The following is an 18,993-nucleotide window of genomic DNA, read 5'->3' as shown; positions in this document are numbered from 1 at the left end:
ATCCTCACAGACCCAGAGTAGGTGGACCTCGGCTGGCCAGTTATACACCTGTTTGCCTCACTCAATAAATATATACAGAAGCGACTACTGTGTCTACATTCTACCCGAACAAGGCGAACGAATAGATTTGCATGAAACTTATACACCTGACTGCATGTATGCCTATCTGTAAGGGTGCCAATTTTGGAGGAAATTGGTTGATGTCAACCTCAGCCACAGATGGCAACTCCTTAGACTTTATTTTTTTACTTACGTGAACATTTATGTTACTTGAAAGTGCATATCTTTCATTTTTTATTTAATTTACATGAAACTTACACCTTATATGTAAAGTTTTGTCTCTAAAATCATAAGGAAGCGTTTTATCCCGAGTTCATTTATTGATTTTATAATAGCAATAAACATGATATATTTGCATAATTTTGGGGGGGAACTTAGACTATTTGTATTAGGAAAACTAAAGACGTTTTGGAAAATCCCCTCCTATTGATCCTTTATTATATGCTAATGTGTCAGAAAAGTGTCATAGAATGATTATATCTGAAAGGTGTGTTTGTTCATTTACACTTGAAAATGTGTAAAATTCGTTGAAAAAAACAAAAAATCTCCCTTACTATTTAGGCTACAGTACTGAAACTTAGAACAATTGCAGCCCTTTTCATATACAACTAGTCAAAAAATAATGGTTGACATTGAACAACAACTTTAGTTTTCCTAGTACGCCCCCTTCATACAGGTACTAGGAGAATACTTTTATAAAACATAACGCATGTAAAAAGGAAGATACAGTTGCCTCATTCAGTTGATGCCACTTCAGAACTTTCTTAATTTACAAACAGTACACGTTTTATGCGTTGCTGCACACACACAACTCTTCTCCCACCACAGCACTGCTAGGACTTGCACACAGTGCTGTTCTAAGAGATTTTAAACATCAGAATAGTTAAATTAAATACAACAGGAGCAACAAGGCTGGTAGATGGAGTATAAACAGCTAGAGCTCACTTCCCTGAAGACACTGATGGGTATGCACCACTGTTAACAACTTATCCATATTTTATCTATAAAATAGATATTTAAGCAGGATTCATTGGAAGTGTATTTTGTGTACGGGAGTTAATTTTGCAAAACACTGAGGGGGGGGGGGAGATTTAGTACTCTATTGTTGTCCATTAGCATACTAAACTAACCTGATAAATATGAGTTAACTTTTAAATTGTGACATACGATGGTTTTGAATGGCTGTGAACTATATTATGTAAAGAATAATGGCTGTAGTTTTGGTATAGTATTGTAATAATCTAGGGTTTCAGTTAATAATAACATTTTTTGTTTCAACAGGTCAAGTCTGTGAAGACGGGTAGTTTGTTTTGGTCTTCAATGGCATCACTTTCATATTTCTACATGGTGAGCGCGTGGGGTGGTTACGTCTACATAATCAACCTCATTCCCCTGCACGTGTTTGCCCTCTTACTGATGGGGCGGTTCTCTCACCGCCTCTACACTGCATACACAACTTTCTATATCCTGGGGTTAATTTGCTCCATGCAAATACCATTTGTTGGTTTCCAGCCAATAAGGACCTCAGAACATATGGCAGCAGCTGGTGAGGATTTTATGATTTTACTGATGTTGTTAGAATTTAGTAGTTAGCTTCATCTTCTGATGGTTTTGTATGTCTGAGGCAATGTCTCCCACCCTGGAGACCAGGAGGCCTGGTTGACGACCGGGCTGCGGGGACGCTAAGCCCCGGAAACACTTCATGGTAAAGTAACCCCATTAATTCACGAACTGTACAGCTATTTAAACGTACTACATTAAGACGAGTCTGACTGGAAATAGTTAACAAATAAAATGGTGGGGAAAATTTCCATATGGTGATTGGAGCATTGTAAAGGGTTAGTGAGAAATGGGAGTAATGATTGTGAGCATTTATGTAGCAATACAACTTTCTCTCAAATGTGTTTGTTGGACTTGATTCCTGTGTATGGAAAAGTCTACAATTTCTGTTGTCTAGGTCTGGATTATAGTGTAAATGCAATGTAGTTAACTACTATACTTCTTTGTCTTGTAATTCAACTTGTGTTGAACTTAATGGTATTAAAAAAAGACAAATTAGTACAGGAGCAGCTAATTTGAATCTAATTAGCAGAGTTAGAGCTATCCCTACCCATAACTCTTCTAAGACTTGCACTACTGTTTTTTATTTTTCCCTGGAACATGACTGCAACCAGGTCATCAATTACCACTAGGTGAACATGGATGAATAGTTGATGATCAGTGTCCAGTTGATCCTCCTTTTCCAAGGCACGAACCCGGTCAAAATCGCTCACGAGGCCTAGTGTGAGTGCATTACCATTGCACCACAGTCTCTTGTGTTGATTTATTCTCCCCAAAACTGAAGTTTTTTGTTGTTGTTGTTGTTATGATCATTCTCATCAGGTTGCTTCAGTCTTCTATGTTATAGTCATGTCAGGCTCACTTCTGCATCCATCCTCTGGACTTGATCAATTTTCTTAACATACTTGATAAAGGTGCACGTTCTATGCTGATGCACAAGCTAGCATTAGGCTCTCACTGATGCAGTATAATGTCCTTAAGGATTCGTGTTTATATGCTTGAAGGTGATTCTCGTATAGTCAGCATTTCTCTGCTAATGAAGTTACAATATTTATATGCACTTAAGTGTAAGTGCCCACTCCTAGGTCCTTTAATTTTGTCTAGCTGCTGCCTCCTCCTTCAGGCTGTAGTGGATGTCTTGAATCTCTACATTCTCATCGCTACAAATTAGATTTAAATTTGAATAGCCATGTATTGGACAAAGCATTATTTGGTCAGTCTTTATTTGCCTTCAATTGCAACATAAATTAGGAACATACATAGCCCTCATACTTCATCCTTACTGAACAAAGTTTTTCTCTTTTCAAACTTCCTTACTGATACTGTGAGGTACTTGAACTGAAGGGGATTGTAGTGTGCCGATATGGCTCTACGGACCACCCGCTTTCCACTTCCGAGTCTCCTGTGGATAAAATTTCTAACTAAAAAAAAAAATATTAAAGTTGAAGTATCTTTACATCAGGAAATTGGTATATGTCCAACACACACAATCAAGTAATTAATGAGGCTAGTTAGGAAAGGCTTTCTCTTCTTTGTGGGGTATTGCTCTGCTCTATAACTGCCCATTTCTTGAAACCAAATATCCGCTGCTGGCCAACTGCAAGACATCTAGTAAGTTGTATGATTTTTGCTTAGCACAGATACTGTCCTTTATTTTGACCATTGTGCATTTGAATTAATTAATTTCATTATTTAAGTTGTATACAATTTTTTAGTAAATTATGAGTATTGGTTACAGATTCAACTGTGCTTAAGTGTTACCTCATGATTCAACTTTTTGTGGGAATAGCCTACAGGTTCTTAATTTGTTTTTTCACAGACTTAATTCTTTACCTAGGTTACCTCAGTCTGTTTTTTAAGTTTATAAATTAGTGCTTTTTAGGGGAGTGTTAAAGGCTTGATTGCAGTCTAGGAACATGGCTCCTCACATCCTCCTTTTTCCTCACTAATCCTTCTCGTCCTATGAAGAGTAAGCAACAGTGATCACACATAACCAACGATTTTTAAGAATAATGTGGGACTTAAATGGAGCGAAGACATGAAGCCAGCGACTTCAAACTTTTCATAGCACTTATTGCATCCAGGACCATTAGAACATGAAAATAAATGGAAGAATAGATGAAGATCTACAGTAACCTTATTGGTCAATATGAGTCGACTCCTGTTTATTATAATCCATTCACATTTACATGTGGCCTACACTTAAAACAATCCAGCGACTCGGTTATTTTATGTCTCGGCTACCTGTTCCACAAATCTACAACCAAATTTCCAAACCAATATCTACCCAGTTCCTTAACCCCACCACTATGCACCATAATTTCCATTGTAAAATTCATTTTTTTTTATTTGTTGAACTACTTTACCTGATCATGGGGAAAAATAAAAATTTATATATATTACTATGGGTGTGGTAGAGGGAAGTTGTCTCAGTGATGTCACCAATTCATGCTCGCTCCTGCAGTGAACGTCCCCTAGAGTTAACTCCCATCAGTCGATGGAGTTGCCATGAATATATTTTCCACTTCAGTATTCAACCCTTAGACAGCGGGTTACCATCATAAATAAAAATGATTCACAAGGGTAGTGCAGTTATCGTCATACGATGATTTACACAATTATTATCTGGGTTTTACATGTGTGATGCCACTAAGGATATAATGGCTCTGTGGATGTAATAAAGTATACTTTGACCCATGAAAAGTATCCTGCTGTTATTTCACGGCTACTTTACTATGTGAATGTTATGAAAAGGGAATATGGTCGATGTCATTGTATAAACTGACATCATAATTACATATACAGTAACAATGATGTTATTTGGGTTTAAAAATGCTTATGGTTGGAATGAGGTATACCAGGTAAACCAATGATCACTTGAACCATTCTCGTGTTACATGTATTTAGGAGCCTATCGTCATCTGTGGTGGCACATTGGTTGCTTGCGTTTTTCTTTCAATCTCCCGTCACCCATATAGTGCCAATTAGGCCATATATGGCCCATAGCCCAACACCATTGTATATTATGTTCATATCCAGTTGCTGTTTTAAATTCAGCTACTGTACTTAGAGCAAAAGTTCCAAGTAGCACGGGCTAAGGTGAGCCCATTGTGGACTTACCTGGCTCAGGAGTGGCGCTGATCCTTTTCACTGCTCTATATTGTTGTAATGGAGTATACCAGGTAAACCAATCATCACTTTAAACATTATAATGTTATGTGAATTGTGATTTATTGTTATTCAACACGCATACTCTTGTAAATATAGAGAAACAAGTGCTAAAGAAATGGATTTTAACAACCACAGTCGACTTGATAATGGTTCAGGACAGACCGAAACGTCATCCCTTCACTTTCTAGTGTAGTGTTTGGTCAACTCCCTTATCCAATGGAGTACCTGCCCTTTCACTCCTACCTGCATCTCCAGCTTGTGCACTAGTCTCTGGTGTGGTAGTGTCGAAGGCTTTCTGGCAATCTTAAAATACGCAGTCTGCCCACCCCTCTCTTGCCTGATTTTTGTTGCCTGGTCGTAGAATTCATTTAATCCTGTGAGGCAGGACTTGCCATCCCTGAACCCATGCTGATGTTATTACAAAAGTTTTTTTTGCTCCAGATGTTTCATTAGCTTTTTTTACACAATCTTCTTCAACTTGCATGGTGTGCAAGTTAGGAACACTGGCCTGTAGTTCAGTGCCACCTGTCCATCCCCATTCTTGTACATCGGGATTACATTAGCAGTCTTCCAAATTTTTGGCAGTTCACCTGTTACCAGTGATTTGTTATACACTATGAAGAGTGGCAGGCACAGCTCCTGCTTCTGCTCCTTCCTTTAGTATCCATAGTGAGATTCCATCTGGGCCTATAGCCTTTGTCACTTCCAACTCTAGCAGAAGCTTTCTTACCGCCCCATGGATAATCTCGAACTCTTCTAGCGGTGCCTGGTTATGTTCCCTCTCTTATCTCTGGAACTTGCTCAAATGTGAAGACCTACTGGAATTTCTTAGTTCCTTGCACACTTGTCTTTTGTAGTGAATCTGTCTGCTCCCATCCCCTGTTTCATTACCTGTTCCTTCTGTTGTTTTTCTCCTGATGTGACTGTGCAGCAATTTAGGTTGAGTCTTTGCCTTGCTTGCCATGTCATTTTCATATTGTCTTTCTGCCTCTCTTCTCACCGTGACGTATTCATTCCTGGCACTCTGGTATCTTTCTCTGCTCTCGAGTGTCCTGTCATTTGTATAGTTTCTCCGCGCCCTTGTACTTTGTTGCTTTGCTAGCTTACATCTCTGATTAAAACCATGGGTTTCTTGTCTGCATTTCCTTTTTTTCCTTTTGGACTGGGACAAACTTTGCTGCCTCCTTACACTTCTGTGTGCTGTAGTCCATCATATCTTGGGCTGTATTTCCTCTGAGCTCTGTTTCCTAAGTTATATCTGTTAGGAATTTTCTTATCTCCTCAGTTTCCCTTTCAGAATGCCAGTTTTTTGTTTTCAGGTCCCTTCCTTGAGTATATTAACCCTTCTTGGACCAAATATTCAAATGTCAGTACACTACGATCACTCATTCATACTGGATCTTTGTTACCAATTTCCCTTATGTTGAAGTCGCTCAGAATGAAGACTAGGTTGAGTCTTGCTGGTTCATTGTTGCCTCTCATGCTTGTGGGTCCCCTGACATGCTGGCTTAGAAAGTTTTTTGTTTCTTAGAAAGGTTACGTACTCTGCGGCAACCATCATATCACACGAATTAATCAAACACATGTTTTAATTACCGTATATAAGTTTCTAAATATATTCCAAAGACTTGCATTTAGCTAATCTGATTGTTTCATGATTTCATGGCAAGAAAGAAAACATACTAGTTGGCAACTCACCAGTATTGCAATATTTTTCTTGACTAAAAATAAAAAAAATGCTTAGCTGACCCATATCTTTCCAATAAAGTTCCAAATGTCATTAAAATCTAGGTTTCAAAATTTCAGAATACAGTAGTATACTGTTGTTGTATATTTATTAAAAAAAAAAAGACTGACTCGTGCCTCTTAAACTCTGCATTTGCCCGCCTAAATGGGTAGCTTGGAGTTAGTGCTGTGGGCTGCATCTTTGGGAATGTTGGTCGTTTGCCAAGGGGGAGCTTGATAAGCTTAACAGACTTCTGTCCAAGAACTGTGCAACCATAACATTTGGCAAAATTCTAAATTTTTACTGATGCATGGATGTTCTTTTTGTAGGGGTTTTTGCGCTTCTGAATGCCGTAGCAGTGCTGAAGTATCTGCAGAGCGTCATGACCCGAGCAGAATTCCGACACTTCTTCCTTGTGGCTGCAGGAACTGCTGCTGGAGCCGTTTTCCTGGCTGTGGTGGGGCTCACCTGGATGGGCATTGTGGCTCCCTGGAGTGGCAGGTATGCACACTGTAGTAGAATTGCATATTACAAGGCAATACGAAGTAATTTGATAATTTTAAATTGGTCATGTAATTTACATAGAGTATTCAGTACTGTAATTAGGTTTCAACATTACAGACTGGGATTCCTTTTATACTGCCTTATCTCCTTGTTAAAATTTTTAACAAAAATCGAGAGATTTGAAAAATCCTGTCATATATTTTTAGTTTAGGAAATATTGCTTATTGAATTTGTGGTCTGTTGCTTTGGTACGTCCTGATCACTTTTTTAACCACTGTACTGCACAACCCGTGATACGGGGAGACGGGGGTAGCCGCCCTTCATATCATGTTTATTAGTACCTGTGTATCATAAAATTCTAAACTGCGGGTGCACAGGGCTCACATCCAGTGTCTCAGGACTTCAATAAACAGATGCCATCTTGGAAAAAAAAATTGTCTATCCCTCCTGGCAGTGAGAGCCTCAGTACCTCAGTCCGTAGTTGCCAGAGCAACCAAAGGCTAGTGCATGCAGCTGCAGCTCACAGCACAGCTGCACATGTCGGGGCCACAACACCACTTAAATCTTTGCCTGGGCTAGGTAGGCCGGACGGTGGTGATGTGCCCCTGAGCGCACCACCACACCAATGTTTAAACTCATTCCAGTTTTCTCACCTCAATTTTGTTCATTTTTGTATCAAATTGGCGCAAGACATTGGGGTACTTTTTAAAACACGTTGCATAATAATTGAAAAATAGATGGAATTTTGGGGCATCAAGGACACAATTTGCGTCCTCCCCTGAACTACGTGTATTGACTTTTGGACACAAATGGTGTTATCCCCCACAGTGAAAGTGTCTTAGTAATGACATAAAATGACTGACTACAATTATTTTGCATTGATAGTGTCATAGACAATCCTGATTGCGCTAAAAATTATGTACTGTACAAGATTCAGATATCGGTGAACACAGTGGTATTTATGATATTCACAGCAAGAGGCAGACATTCACAGCACACAGCCGAGATTTGTGAATCTATGCATCGTGCAAAATGACTTCATGTTTCTTTAGAAAATTATTTATATTAATGATTAACAGAAATCTGATAATACTGGGGTCTGATCTTCCCCACACTATTGTAGGTCAAAATTGCTTGGATCTGGGAGCCACACCTGCCCATGCCAAAGAAAGGCAGATGTGTGTGGATTGCAAGAAATAACTTTTAGAGTAGAAATTGAAAGTGGAAAAATGTTTTAAGGAGGAATGTTAGATGTTCTGTTCGTCAGATGAAGGTAATGAAGGAAAGGATAATGAATTGTTAAATGGAGTGTTATAAGAATGAGTGGAAGATTATTGGGGACAGTAAGGAAGGATAAGATTGTTACTGAATGAGAAGTGGTACAAGGGCATGTTCTTGGCGTTTGTGTGTGAAATTAAAGTTTGAAATGGTAATGGTGGGAACTGTTGTTGGTTCTGCACAGTGTGATGACACAAACGGGGAATGAAATATATTTTTGTAGTACTGTAGCTTAGAGAAAGACAGAAATAATGTATGAAGATAATGCAGAGAATGTCACAACACTGTGGCTGGCACGAATATCCTAACCCACATCTTAAATGGTGTCACCTTTAACCCTTTAACTGGGCAACGCGCCTGCAGGCCCAGGCTTCAGGTGCACAATGCGCCTCCGGGTGTTTTTATTTTTCACGTTCCATTCAAAACTCCCACGGCTACATGGGGTTCACATCAGCTTCCTCAGGGCTCTTGTAAACAGACGCCATCATTAAAAAAAATCATGGTCCACATTGCCGGGTGCCAGAGCCTCAGTAGTGAGTGAGCAACTAAGGCTGGCGCTCGCAGCATGAGCGCACAGCACTACTGTTCAGCGTGTGACCACAGCATCGCCTAATATTGTCAAAATATATATATAATCTGTTTTATTTAGCCATGATAGTATTATAGAAGAGCCCGAGTGTGATAATGACTGGGTACAATATTCAAATATCAGTGATTCAATGCTGTTCACGATGTTCACAGCGCTAGCCACAGCACCACAGAATTATTTCGTCCATGTAGGAACCTTCAAACGACTTTTTAGGTTCCTTTTCAAAATAAACTTGTGGTCAATTATTCATTTACAGGTACAGTATTAGTGACCAGGATTGTGGCTATAATTAGCGTTGTGCGTAGGAAGGAGGAATTTTGGTGAGGAAGGGAGAGAATTGAGGTAGCCTCACTGTGTGGCAGTAACTCTTGTTTTGCTCACCATACTAGCTTCGTGGTTCGCTATGGGGAACACACATGTACATGGGTATATATAGTGTGTGTGGAATAGTGTAATAACAGCACCAGGAGTATGTTGTGAGGAGCTATTTTGGTGAGGGAGGTGACGTCGTAATCGTGGCGTCGTCTGCTGTGTGATTTGTCATGCAGTGTATGGTGGCCACTGTACTGTTTGGATACAATACCGGCTTACTTGCATAGTTCTGGTAAATAAAACATGTAGATAGGTATATATAACATGTGTAAATTTTGTAATAAATACAATAACAGTATGGTGGGAGGAGCAATGTTGGCGAGTAAGATGTTGGAGTGAGGGAAGGCTGGCTGGGTGTGGCTGCTCACACTCGCGGTGTTCTGAATGTGTTGATGGTGAATGTATATAGTGTGTGACAGTGTAGAGTGTGTACATATGTTGTAAATATACATAAATGAACTTGAAACATTCGTGTGAATACAGGTAACTGTATGATTTAGAGGAGTAATGTTGATGAATGCAATGTTGGAGGAGTGAAGGAGGGCTGGCTGGGTGTGGCTGCTCACACTCGCGGTGTTCTGAATGTGTTGATGGTGAATGTATATAGTATGTGACTGTATAGTCTGTAAATAGATTGTATATATTCATAAATTAGCATGATACATGGTAAATATGTGCAACATGTGTACACAAGTGTCATGCACGTAACAGTGTCTTCGGACAGTACGGATGTTTTACTGCTATAATATAGTGTACGTGTTCATTATACATAGGATTAGCATGTAAAAACAAATAAAATGTATTTGGAACTGTGCCCAAAAAATGTGCAAAAATATATTCACGGCAACTCGCACGCCCAGCCCTGGGCGCTCCACCGGCCTCGGGAGCATACTGCTCTGGCACACGGGGAATTATGACGTCACGGGCCACCTTTCGGACCCCATAGCAGCCAAAGTAAGTACAATTTCGAACTTGCGTTGCTATACCCATATACAGGGAGGGGTTTTTGACACTTTCCGAGGAAAAAATAATTTTTTCCCAAGGTTTCATTTCCTGCGCACTGGGGGGATGTCATATTTATAGGCCGCACAGTTAAAGGGTTTAGAAAAACAAAGAAATAACATTAATGTGATTGTTTTGTGCACTGTCGTCATTATTATTTTATTTCAAAGAGTTGATTGGGGTATATGAAGGCAATACTATAATGTGCATGAGGTTAATTCACTGTTTTGTTGGTAAGTGAATACTAACCCAGTTATTTTGTCTTAACAGATTCTACTCTTTGTGGGACACTGGATATGCCAAGATACATATTCCCATTATTGCATCTGTATCAGAGCATCAACCCACAACATGGTTCAGCTTCTTTTTTGACCTGCACATTCTTGTGGCTACCTTCCCTGTCGGGATATGGTACTGTATAAAAAATATCAATGATGAGCGAGTCTTCAGTGAGTATAACTGTTCGTATGGTATTTGTTTACTCTTAAGATACAGCAAGTTTATGATTACAGAATGACTTTGAAGGTGTTGAAATATGTTTATTAGAGTAGATTTTGGTAGACGTAAATCTTTTATTCTTTAATAGCATGTTTTCAGCTGATAATTTTTGCAAAGTTTAATGATGACAATGGTTCATTCCCTGTTTAGAGGTTTTCTAATGGTAATCTGTATTTTGCAGTTGTATTGTTTGCTGTCAGCGCAGTTTATTTTGCTGGCGTTATGGTGCGTTTGATGTTGACGCTGACGCCGGTCGTTTGCGTACTGGGGGGAATTGCCTTCTCGCGTCTCTTTGAAGTCTATTTGAAGGTATGTACTTGGAGGGAATTTTATAAATTAGAAGAGTAATGTGAGGGACTTGGTAGTGAAAATGTTAGAAGGAAAAGTTGACTGGTCTTGCCATTCAAACAAAATTTAAGGATGTCACCACTTACTGAATGAAAATATAGCTTATCCTAGTGAAAATTATGGAACGGTAAAGAGAATTTGTGCAAAATTATAGTTTATAATAACAGGGTGGAAAAGGTTACCTTGAGAAACGCAATTTTTTTTATATATAGTAGTCTGTTAAATTTTTTTTCTTTTGTCCATGCACTTAAACTGGTTGGTACAGCGACGGCCTCGCTTTTTGCAGGGTCGGCGTTCGATGCCCAGTGTTCCAAGTGTTTGGACATCGTTCCTTCACTCCATCCTCATATCGTAGCTCTTATTCAATCCTCGTACCCCTTTCAAGTTTCATGTAGTCTTACTCAATGCTTTCCCAATTATTACCTTAAATTTCTTGGTTTAATGGGCTAATGTTTTCTCCATCTTTTTCATCCACATATAACCCCCCCCTGCATGAAAATTTAGAATGGTAGTAATCATGGTAAGAAATAATAATACTAGTGTCTTCATTTTTTTAACTAAATGATGTATTCACTGCAGTGGCTAGACTGAACCTACGTAGGGAAATACTGTCTACGCTCAGTAATCTGCATCATGTGGGGCTCATCCCCATTTGAGTTAGCTGAACATTAAACGTAGCCAGACATTCGACTTGGCAGAATTTCTTACCAGGAATGTCCAAAAATGAACGAATTTGCAACTTTTGTGTCAGTCACCTAGCAACACCTGCTCTTTCCCGGCTATACTGTATTCGTCACTCGCCCCAAAAGATGCATGCGTCCTTTTAAGCTGAATTCAGATTCGGGTAAAAAAGTCAAGAACTGAAATGCGAATTCAGTGAAGTTGCCTGAATTCATATTACCAGGCTATTGCAGTACAGTGCAGCTCAATTCACCAAACTATATTGGACCAATCCAGATTCGTTGGAGTGAAAGGATTCTTTGCAACTGAAGATGCCTTCAGAAGGCATTTGCGAGATGAATTTATTTTTTGACTAGAAAAATACATACAAAAAATAATTTAAAATATGATTGGAGCTATATTATTAGTTACCATTTGTGCCTTCATATTTCCCATGCTCTATGGGCTAATTTCTGGATGATCTGATACGATCTAATTTCATATCAGATCATCAGACCTCCATTGTGTTGAGACATGTACTGTATAGGGGCACTGTATTTATTTCAGTAGTTTCAAAATGTGTATAGGTGGATATTCTCGTGTGCAATATGTTTGGGATATTTATGAAGCTTGTTTGATACAATGTATAATGGATGTGGATGAAAACTGTCAACTTTTGAGGAGGTTAACATGTTGTAATGGAGTTTTCTCTTATCTGACCAGGAGGAGGAGCAGTCGCGTCCACAGAGCGGAGACTCCAGTGATGACGATGAAGATGGAGAGAAGAATAATAAATACGATAAGGCTGGTAAACTACGTAAAATGAAGCACGAGCAACAGGTATTTACTAGTGTTGCCGGTCTTTACGTTTTCCTGTAGCAAGCCTTATCCATACAGGGGTGGTCATAATTTATATCCCCTTAACTATCTCACCTGTGATGATTAGCTTGATCTTAAATCATAGGTCGGTTTCTATATTTAATTTAAGATCTAAATCATAGATCTTAAATCAATGAGGAGCCGGTCGGCCGAGCGGACAGCACACTGGACTTGTGGTCCTGTGGTCCCGGGTTCGATCCCGAGCGCTGGCAAGAAACAATGGGCAGAGTTTCTTTCACCCTATGCCCCTGTTACCTAGCAGTAAAATAGGTACCTGGGTGTTAGCTGTCACAGGCTGCTTCCTGGGGGTGGAGGCCTGGACGAGGACCGGGCCGCGGGGACACTAAAGCCCCGAAATCATCTCAAGATAACCTCAAGATAGGTAACCACTTGATGCTTCATGCTCACCAGGATGAAGTATTTTTCATAGCTGCCTTTAAGGGCCCATGACACATTATTGGCGAGCCTTAGCTTTAAAACTTAAGGAAATTCAAAATATCTGGCAAATGTTGGGTGTTTGGCTGTACCCTACAGACTAAGGTGTTGCCAGAAGGAACAGGTCTCTCTCACGGATGGGGAGTATCCAAAAGGGAGGGGGGATGGAGGATGGATGTGTGCTTTATACTTTTAGCAAAAATACTAAGCTATCTACCTATCTTGTGGCTACCTTGTGTAGCTTCCGAGGATCAACGGCCCCGCAGCCCGGTCTCTGCCTAGGCCTCCTGGTCAACCAGGCTATTGGATGCAGCTGTTTGCAGTCTGACGTGTGATTCACAGCTTGGTTGATCCGGGCTGTGGTGGGTACGTGGCCTTGCGGGCCGCTCCAAGCAACAGCCTGGTGGACCAGACACTCACAAGTCGAGCCTGGCCTCGGGCCAGGCTTGGGGAGTAGAAGAACTCCCAGAACCCCATCAACCAGGTATCAACCAGGTATCAGGTGACTCAGCCTAGTTGATTTGCCTGATCAATCATAGTTGATTGAGCTGTGGTGAAACCATGGTAGATATTACAAATCTTGTGCAGCTGATGCTGTCTAGTTTACTGATGCATGAGTGGTTAAACTAGTGATGGATTTTTGTGTTAAGAGTCTTGGAGAACAAGTTGCAACCTCAGCGAATAATACAACCTCAATTGCATTGTTATGTTTGTAAGAATCCAGTTAGACTAATGCCAATTTGAGTAGATGAGAATAATTCTTGGGTTCCAGAAAGTGTTATTAAGCAGGGATGACATGATTTATATATATACAACTGCTGAGATTAATGTTGAATGTATGGCATAACAAGAGAAATTATAATTTTGGGTCTTGGTTTTCTCTGATCAGTCGAGCAATGATGGGCTTGGCGTCAACATCCGTAGCATGGTGATTGTGGCAGTATTGATGATCCTCATGATGTTCTCCGTCCACTGCACATGGGTTACCTCCAATGCTTATTCTTCGCCTTCAATAGTCCTAGCATCATACAGCCAAGATGGGTAAGTATTTTGTTCATTTCCCATATTCTACTTGGTTCATAAAAATATCTGCAATATTGTGTGCCTAATTTGTCTTTGGTCACTAACTGTATGGGAACAGGATTTCATGAATAGTTTCCATTCTCTGGCTTGAAGGATGCACAGTTCTTTCTCAATGACAATCTGTTAGGGAGGCATAGCAGTTGTATTTGTTATTGATTTTGAAGGCATATCCTCATTATACACAATATATTTTAGCTTGTAGTTCTTACTCATAAACACAGGTATAGTTTTCTGGAGGGGAGCCCACCTTCATGGCTGTCTGTAGCTACCTTGCTGAGATTGCTCTGTAGTATGTCCATCAATTGTGGGAGTTCTATTAGGGCCACCAGGAACCAGAGCCCCCCCCCCTCACAGGCAGAGAGAGAGCAGATGCCATTTTTGCCATTTCACCAGGAAAGCATCTAGAAGGCCAGTGAAGCCTTGCAGACAACTGCTGGGTTCACACGACTCAAAGCCTTGAAACTGCCAAGCAACTGCCCAAACGATTCTTCAACCAATGCCAAATAATTCACTCGGAGCTAGTTCAAAGCCATTAGTACTGATCACCACCATCACACACCCTGGAGCTTGGTTTTCCACCCCATCTGTCCTCTTACAAAGAATGTCGCATTTGATCGTATTCATTACATAAGGCCAAAAATCACTGTACTGTACTAGAAAATGGAAATGGCTCGCAAAAACGACGTACTGTCCTGTTTTTTGTCTTGGGTCCTCTGGTATGTCCCTCAGTTTTTTCTGATTGCTTAGCTACTGTCACTAAGGGTCTTATCCAGAAACCCGGCTTAGATCGTAATGAAATGCCTCTTTTTGGGTAGAGCCCCAGTGACTGTCTCCCATCCCTCCTCCCAGTTTCATTGGTTTGTTGAAGTAATCTTTCTTTACCTGCACCAAAATAGTGGGAGGGAGCTGGCAGAGCGCCAAGCTCTCATCCAACCACTTGGACTGGACGGTCCAAATGGTTGGACCGTCCAGTCTGATGGCAGCAATCAGTACTTAGGAGTTTAAACTAGTTTTGAGTGAACTGTTTGGTTTATCAAATATAGTTTTATAATAATTTTATAGAATAGTTTTATAAAATGGAATATTTGGTTTTGGTTGAATTGTTTGGGAAGTTGTTTGGCAGTTTGAAGGCTTTGATTCTTGTGACTGCAGCAGTTGTGTGTAAGGCTTCTCTGACTTCTAGGTGCTATCCCAGTGAAATGAGTCAATTTGCTCTCTGCACCTCTATAAGGGAGCCAGGTTCTGACTGGTTTCCATTATTTCTGTAGTTATTTACAAATTTATAATGTTATTTAAAAAAAATATAATGTCTTAACAAAGGTTCTATTTCATTTGCAGGAGCAGACAGATTTTAGACGATTTTCGTGAGGCATACTACTGGTTAGCGCAAAACACCGACACTGATGCTAGAGTAATGTCCTGGTGGGATTATGGCTACCAGATAGCTGGAATGGCAAATAGAACTACTCTAGTTGACAACAACACCTGGAATAATTCTCACATAGCCCTAGTAGGAAAGGCCATGTCCTCCAATGAAACTGCCGCCTACGACATAATGACCGCACTTGACGTGGACTATGTGCTTGTGATATTTGGTGGTGTCATTGGGTACTCCGGTGATGATATAAACAAGTTCCTGTGGATGGTGAGGATTGCAGAGGGCGAACATCCAAAAGACATAAAAGTAAGGAAAAAAATGAGTTTAATTGTGATGGTTTATCTTGATGAATTTATTGCACTTGAGAGACGTTAGTCGAGTTCTGTGAGCCGACTGTGTTATAGCCAGCCTCAATGACCTCTTGAACCAAAGCTCACTTTTTGAAAGTTAGATGCTGTCTAAGCTCGTTGCAACCCGTTCTCGCACTTGCTTATAGTCAATATCTTGCTTATGAATAAATGCATATATGACATACTAATTTATTGTGAATATTTGAGTTTACCTTGAAAAGCTGAATAGAAAACCACCACTTAACCTAACCTTCTTAGTATGTTAAGATATTACAATTAGTACTGAACCTATACCTATATTGATATTACAGTTTTATAAAAATAAAACAAAAATAAAATATTTAAAATTGTATAGTAACTCGGGATATTGTCAAATTTTGCCTTGAAAAAAAAATATGGCTTAGAGAATGTCACACATGTACTTATTTATAAGTGAAATAGTTACTATAAGCAGTAAGTTGTATATGTGCTGTCTTGGGCAAGAGCGGGTTGCTCACTTATCCGGACTATATGAGAAGGACCCCTCACCAATTAAGTCAGATATCCGGATAAGCAGAATTCTTACCGAGAAAGTCCAAAAATTACCGTACAGTATTTGCAATATTTTGTACCACAAACATAATTCAAATTTCCACCCACACTATAAATCAAAAATATAATTTAAAACAGAAGCTTCAACTTACCTTGTAGTTCCTCATTTTGTTTGATACTGTAGATCTTGATGTGTAGTTCTTGAAAATTTATGTAATGTAATTTCTGGTTATCCGGTTTTCTGTGCTGATATAGCAAAGTTTTACCAGAAAGTTATCTGCATGAAGTTTTGGCCAGATGGCCCAATTATTTGCTTCGGCAGGCTGCGGATAACTGAGCTCACCCATTTGTTAAAACAAATGTTTACCCAATGGATTTGCAAACACACTATGTACCACTATAGAGGCATGTGTTTTCAATTAATCTTGATTATTCTTATTACCTATGAAAATGTTTCCCCTATAGTGCAGTCAGCTTGCAGATTGGAACAGAGTTCAATTTTCATGCAGAGCAAAATGTTGGGATACATTTCCATACACTGGATGCCTCTGTTCATCTAGCAGTTGGGGAACCATTGTTGGTTGCATCCTGAGGTGGTCAATCATTGGCCAGGGGGAACCTCTTTAAGCCTAACGATCTTTATCTCCTGAAAGTGGAAGACCCTAATTGCTTAAGCTTAACAATATCAAAATTTGGTGTTAGCACTGAAAAGGTATAAAAAAAAAAGGGGGAGGGGGGAGCAAATTACACAATAGATTGTAAGATAACCCCCTTTTTTAATTGTTGTAGTAAATATTATTTCTGTAAGTGAATAAATGTATGTAGATGGTAAAGTGACTAGTGGTTACCGGGATTGACATCTTTAAACAAATTGAAAACTTAGTGCAAGAAGTTGCTAGGACCAGACAATGTAGGTATCAGGGTGCTTAAAAAAGGCTGCAGTATAGCAGAGCTTAGCAAGCCTTTGTCTTGCGTATTTAATAAGTCACTTGTCAAACAGTGGCTGTTTGACAAGTGACTTAGAGTTGTGAATGTTGTGCCAATTTTTATGAGATTGATCAGTTGCATCAAACTATCAGCCTATTAACTTAGTGTCCATTGTTGGAAAGTTGGAAATGTTCTTGCAACTATCAATGCAAAAGGCATTTGTTTACATGTGTAAAAACAGATTAATAAAGGGTTCACAACTTGGTTATACTAATGGCTGATAGTTTACAAAAATTTACTCTTCCTGTATATTTTAAGCAGTTGAAATGGGATGGGATTGACATTTTATATCCAGTGCTTAGCAAAGCCTTTGATACTGTGCCTCTTTAAAGATTCATTATAAAAATAGAGGCATATGGTATAATAGGGGTTGTCCTAACTTGGAATAGGGCATCGTTAGTTCAAAGCAAATAGAATTATCATAAATAGATTAGTTTGAATGGGAACTTTGTTATATAACTCCACTTTCTGTTATAAGTGGAGTACTGTAGGACATGTACTGTTTACCATGCATCATATACGAAAAAGATTTAGACACTGCAACGGTTGTAGATTTGCAGCTACAAACATAGGGCTCAAATTAAATCACAAGATTATAAATAGCTATGAAACAATACAGGTAATAACAATGGTTTACAGTACCAGATGTCAGCTGGACAATGTTAAAATGAAATAACAATCTGAATGCGTGTTAGGATCTGGGAATCGTGATTATTAAGGATTTTAAGCCCAAAAAAAAGATAATTAAAAAATGTATGGCATAAGGCCAATAGGATACTAGAACTTGTGGATGTGCTAGCAAGAAGACGTCATATTATTTTTCAGCTTTATCTGGCTCTGGTTAGGACCTATTTAAATGATGCAGTCCAGTGTTGGACGCCATACTACTGAATGGGCACAGAGAAGGATGACATTTAATCCTAAAATCTTCTATATGAATAGATTAAGAAAGCTTAATTTACATTCACTAGAAAGGTAAAGAGTAAGGAGTGATATGATTTGAATTACAGTACAGTATACAAATGGATGAATTGTTATAATAATGTGTTAAATATATTTACACAAAATTGAACAATAAACATTGGATTCAGATTAGATAAATTTAGATTTAGAAAAGATTAGTTTAGTAAGTGTTTGTTGATTTATAAAACAGATTAGTAGGTAACATAATATCTGGGATTGCTTGATTGTTTAAAGCAAAGTTAGACATAAATATGAATGAATTTAGTTGAGTAAATAGGCTGCCTCACATGGACCAATATGCCTTCAGTAGTTTAATTTTTTTCTATGACAGGTTTTGTTGCACATTGTACTGTCAAGTTATACACATTGAAAACAAAAATGAATGGTAAACTATTAAATGCCCAGTGGTAATGAAGGTGAATGGAGAGAGAGAGGTCTTATAGCGAGTGACGGGATTAATGTTAAACAGTGTTGCGAGACAAAAAAATAAATTTGCAGAAGTTGTTAAAATATTGGGCTTTACTGAGAGGGTAGTTTTGATCAGTCATGAACATTTCAGTTCATTAGTGCATTTTTTCTACAATATGGTTTTCCATCATCATGGCATGAAGCATATTAG

General features: G+C 39.1%; 1 protein-coding gene across 2 annotated transcripts in view; it reads left to right on the top strand.

Moving 5' to 3' along the window:
• Stt3B (catalytic subunit 3B of the oligosaccharyltransferase complex) overlaps window positions 1-18,993 on the top strand; it is a 52,516-nt gene that overhangs the window by 20,073 nt on the left and 13,450 nt on the right. For both annotated transcript variants that reach the window (XM_045750988.2, XM_045750986.2), the window contains exons 4-10: window positions 1,342-1,606; window positions 6,847-7,018; window positions 10,533-10,711; window positions 10,942-11,069; window positions 12,492-12,608; window positions 13,972-14,123; window positions 15,504-15,849. In XM_045750988.2, the coding sequence (XP_045606944.1) occupies window positions 1,342-1,606; window positions 6,847-7,018; window positions 10,533-10,711; window positions 10,942-11,069; window positions 12,492-12,608; window positions 13,972-14,123; window positions 15,504-15,849 (1,359 nt within the window). The remainder of the gene's footprint in view (window positions 1-1,341; window positions 1,607-6,846; window positions 7,019-10,532; window positions 10,712-10,941; window positions 11,070-12,491; window positions 12,609-13,971; window positions 14,124-15,503; window positions 15,850-18,993) is intronic.

The sequence above is a fragment of the Procambarus clarkii genome, chromosome 52 (assembly GCF_040958095.1).
Source record: "Procambarus clarkii isolate CNS0578487 chromosome 52, FALCON_Pclarkii_2.0, whole genome shotgun sequence".
Lineage (NCBI taxonomy): Eukaryota > Metazoa > Arthropoda > Malacostraca > Decapoda > Cambaridae > Procambarus > Procambarus clarkii.
Note: the sequence above shows the minus strand (reverse complement) of the source record. Positions and strands in the feature narration are given on the sequence as shown.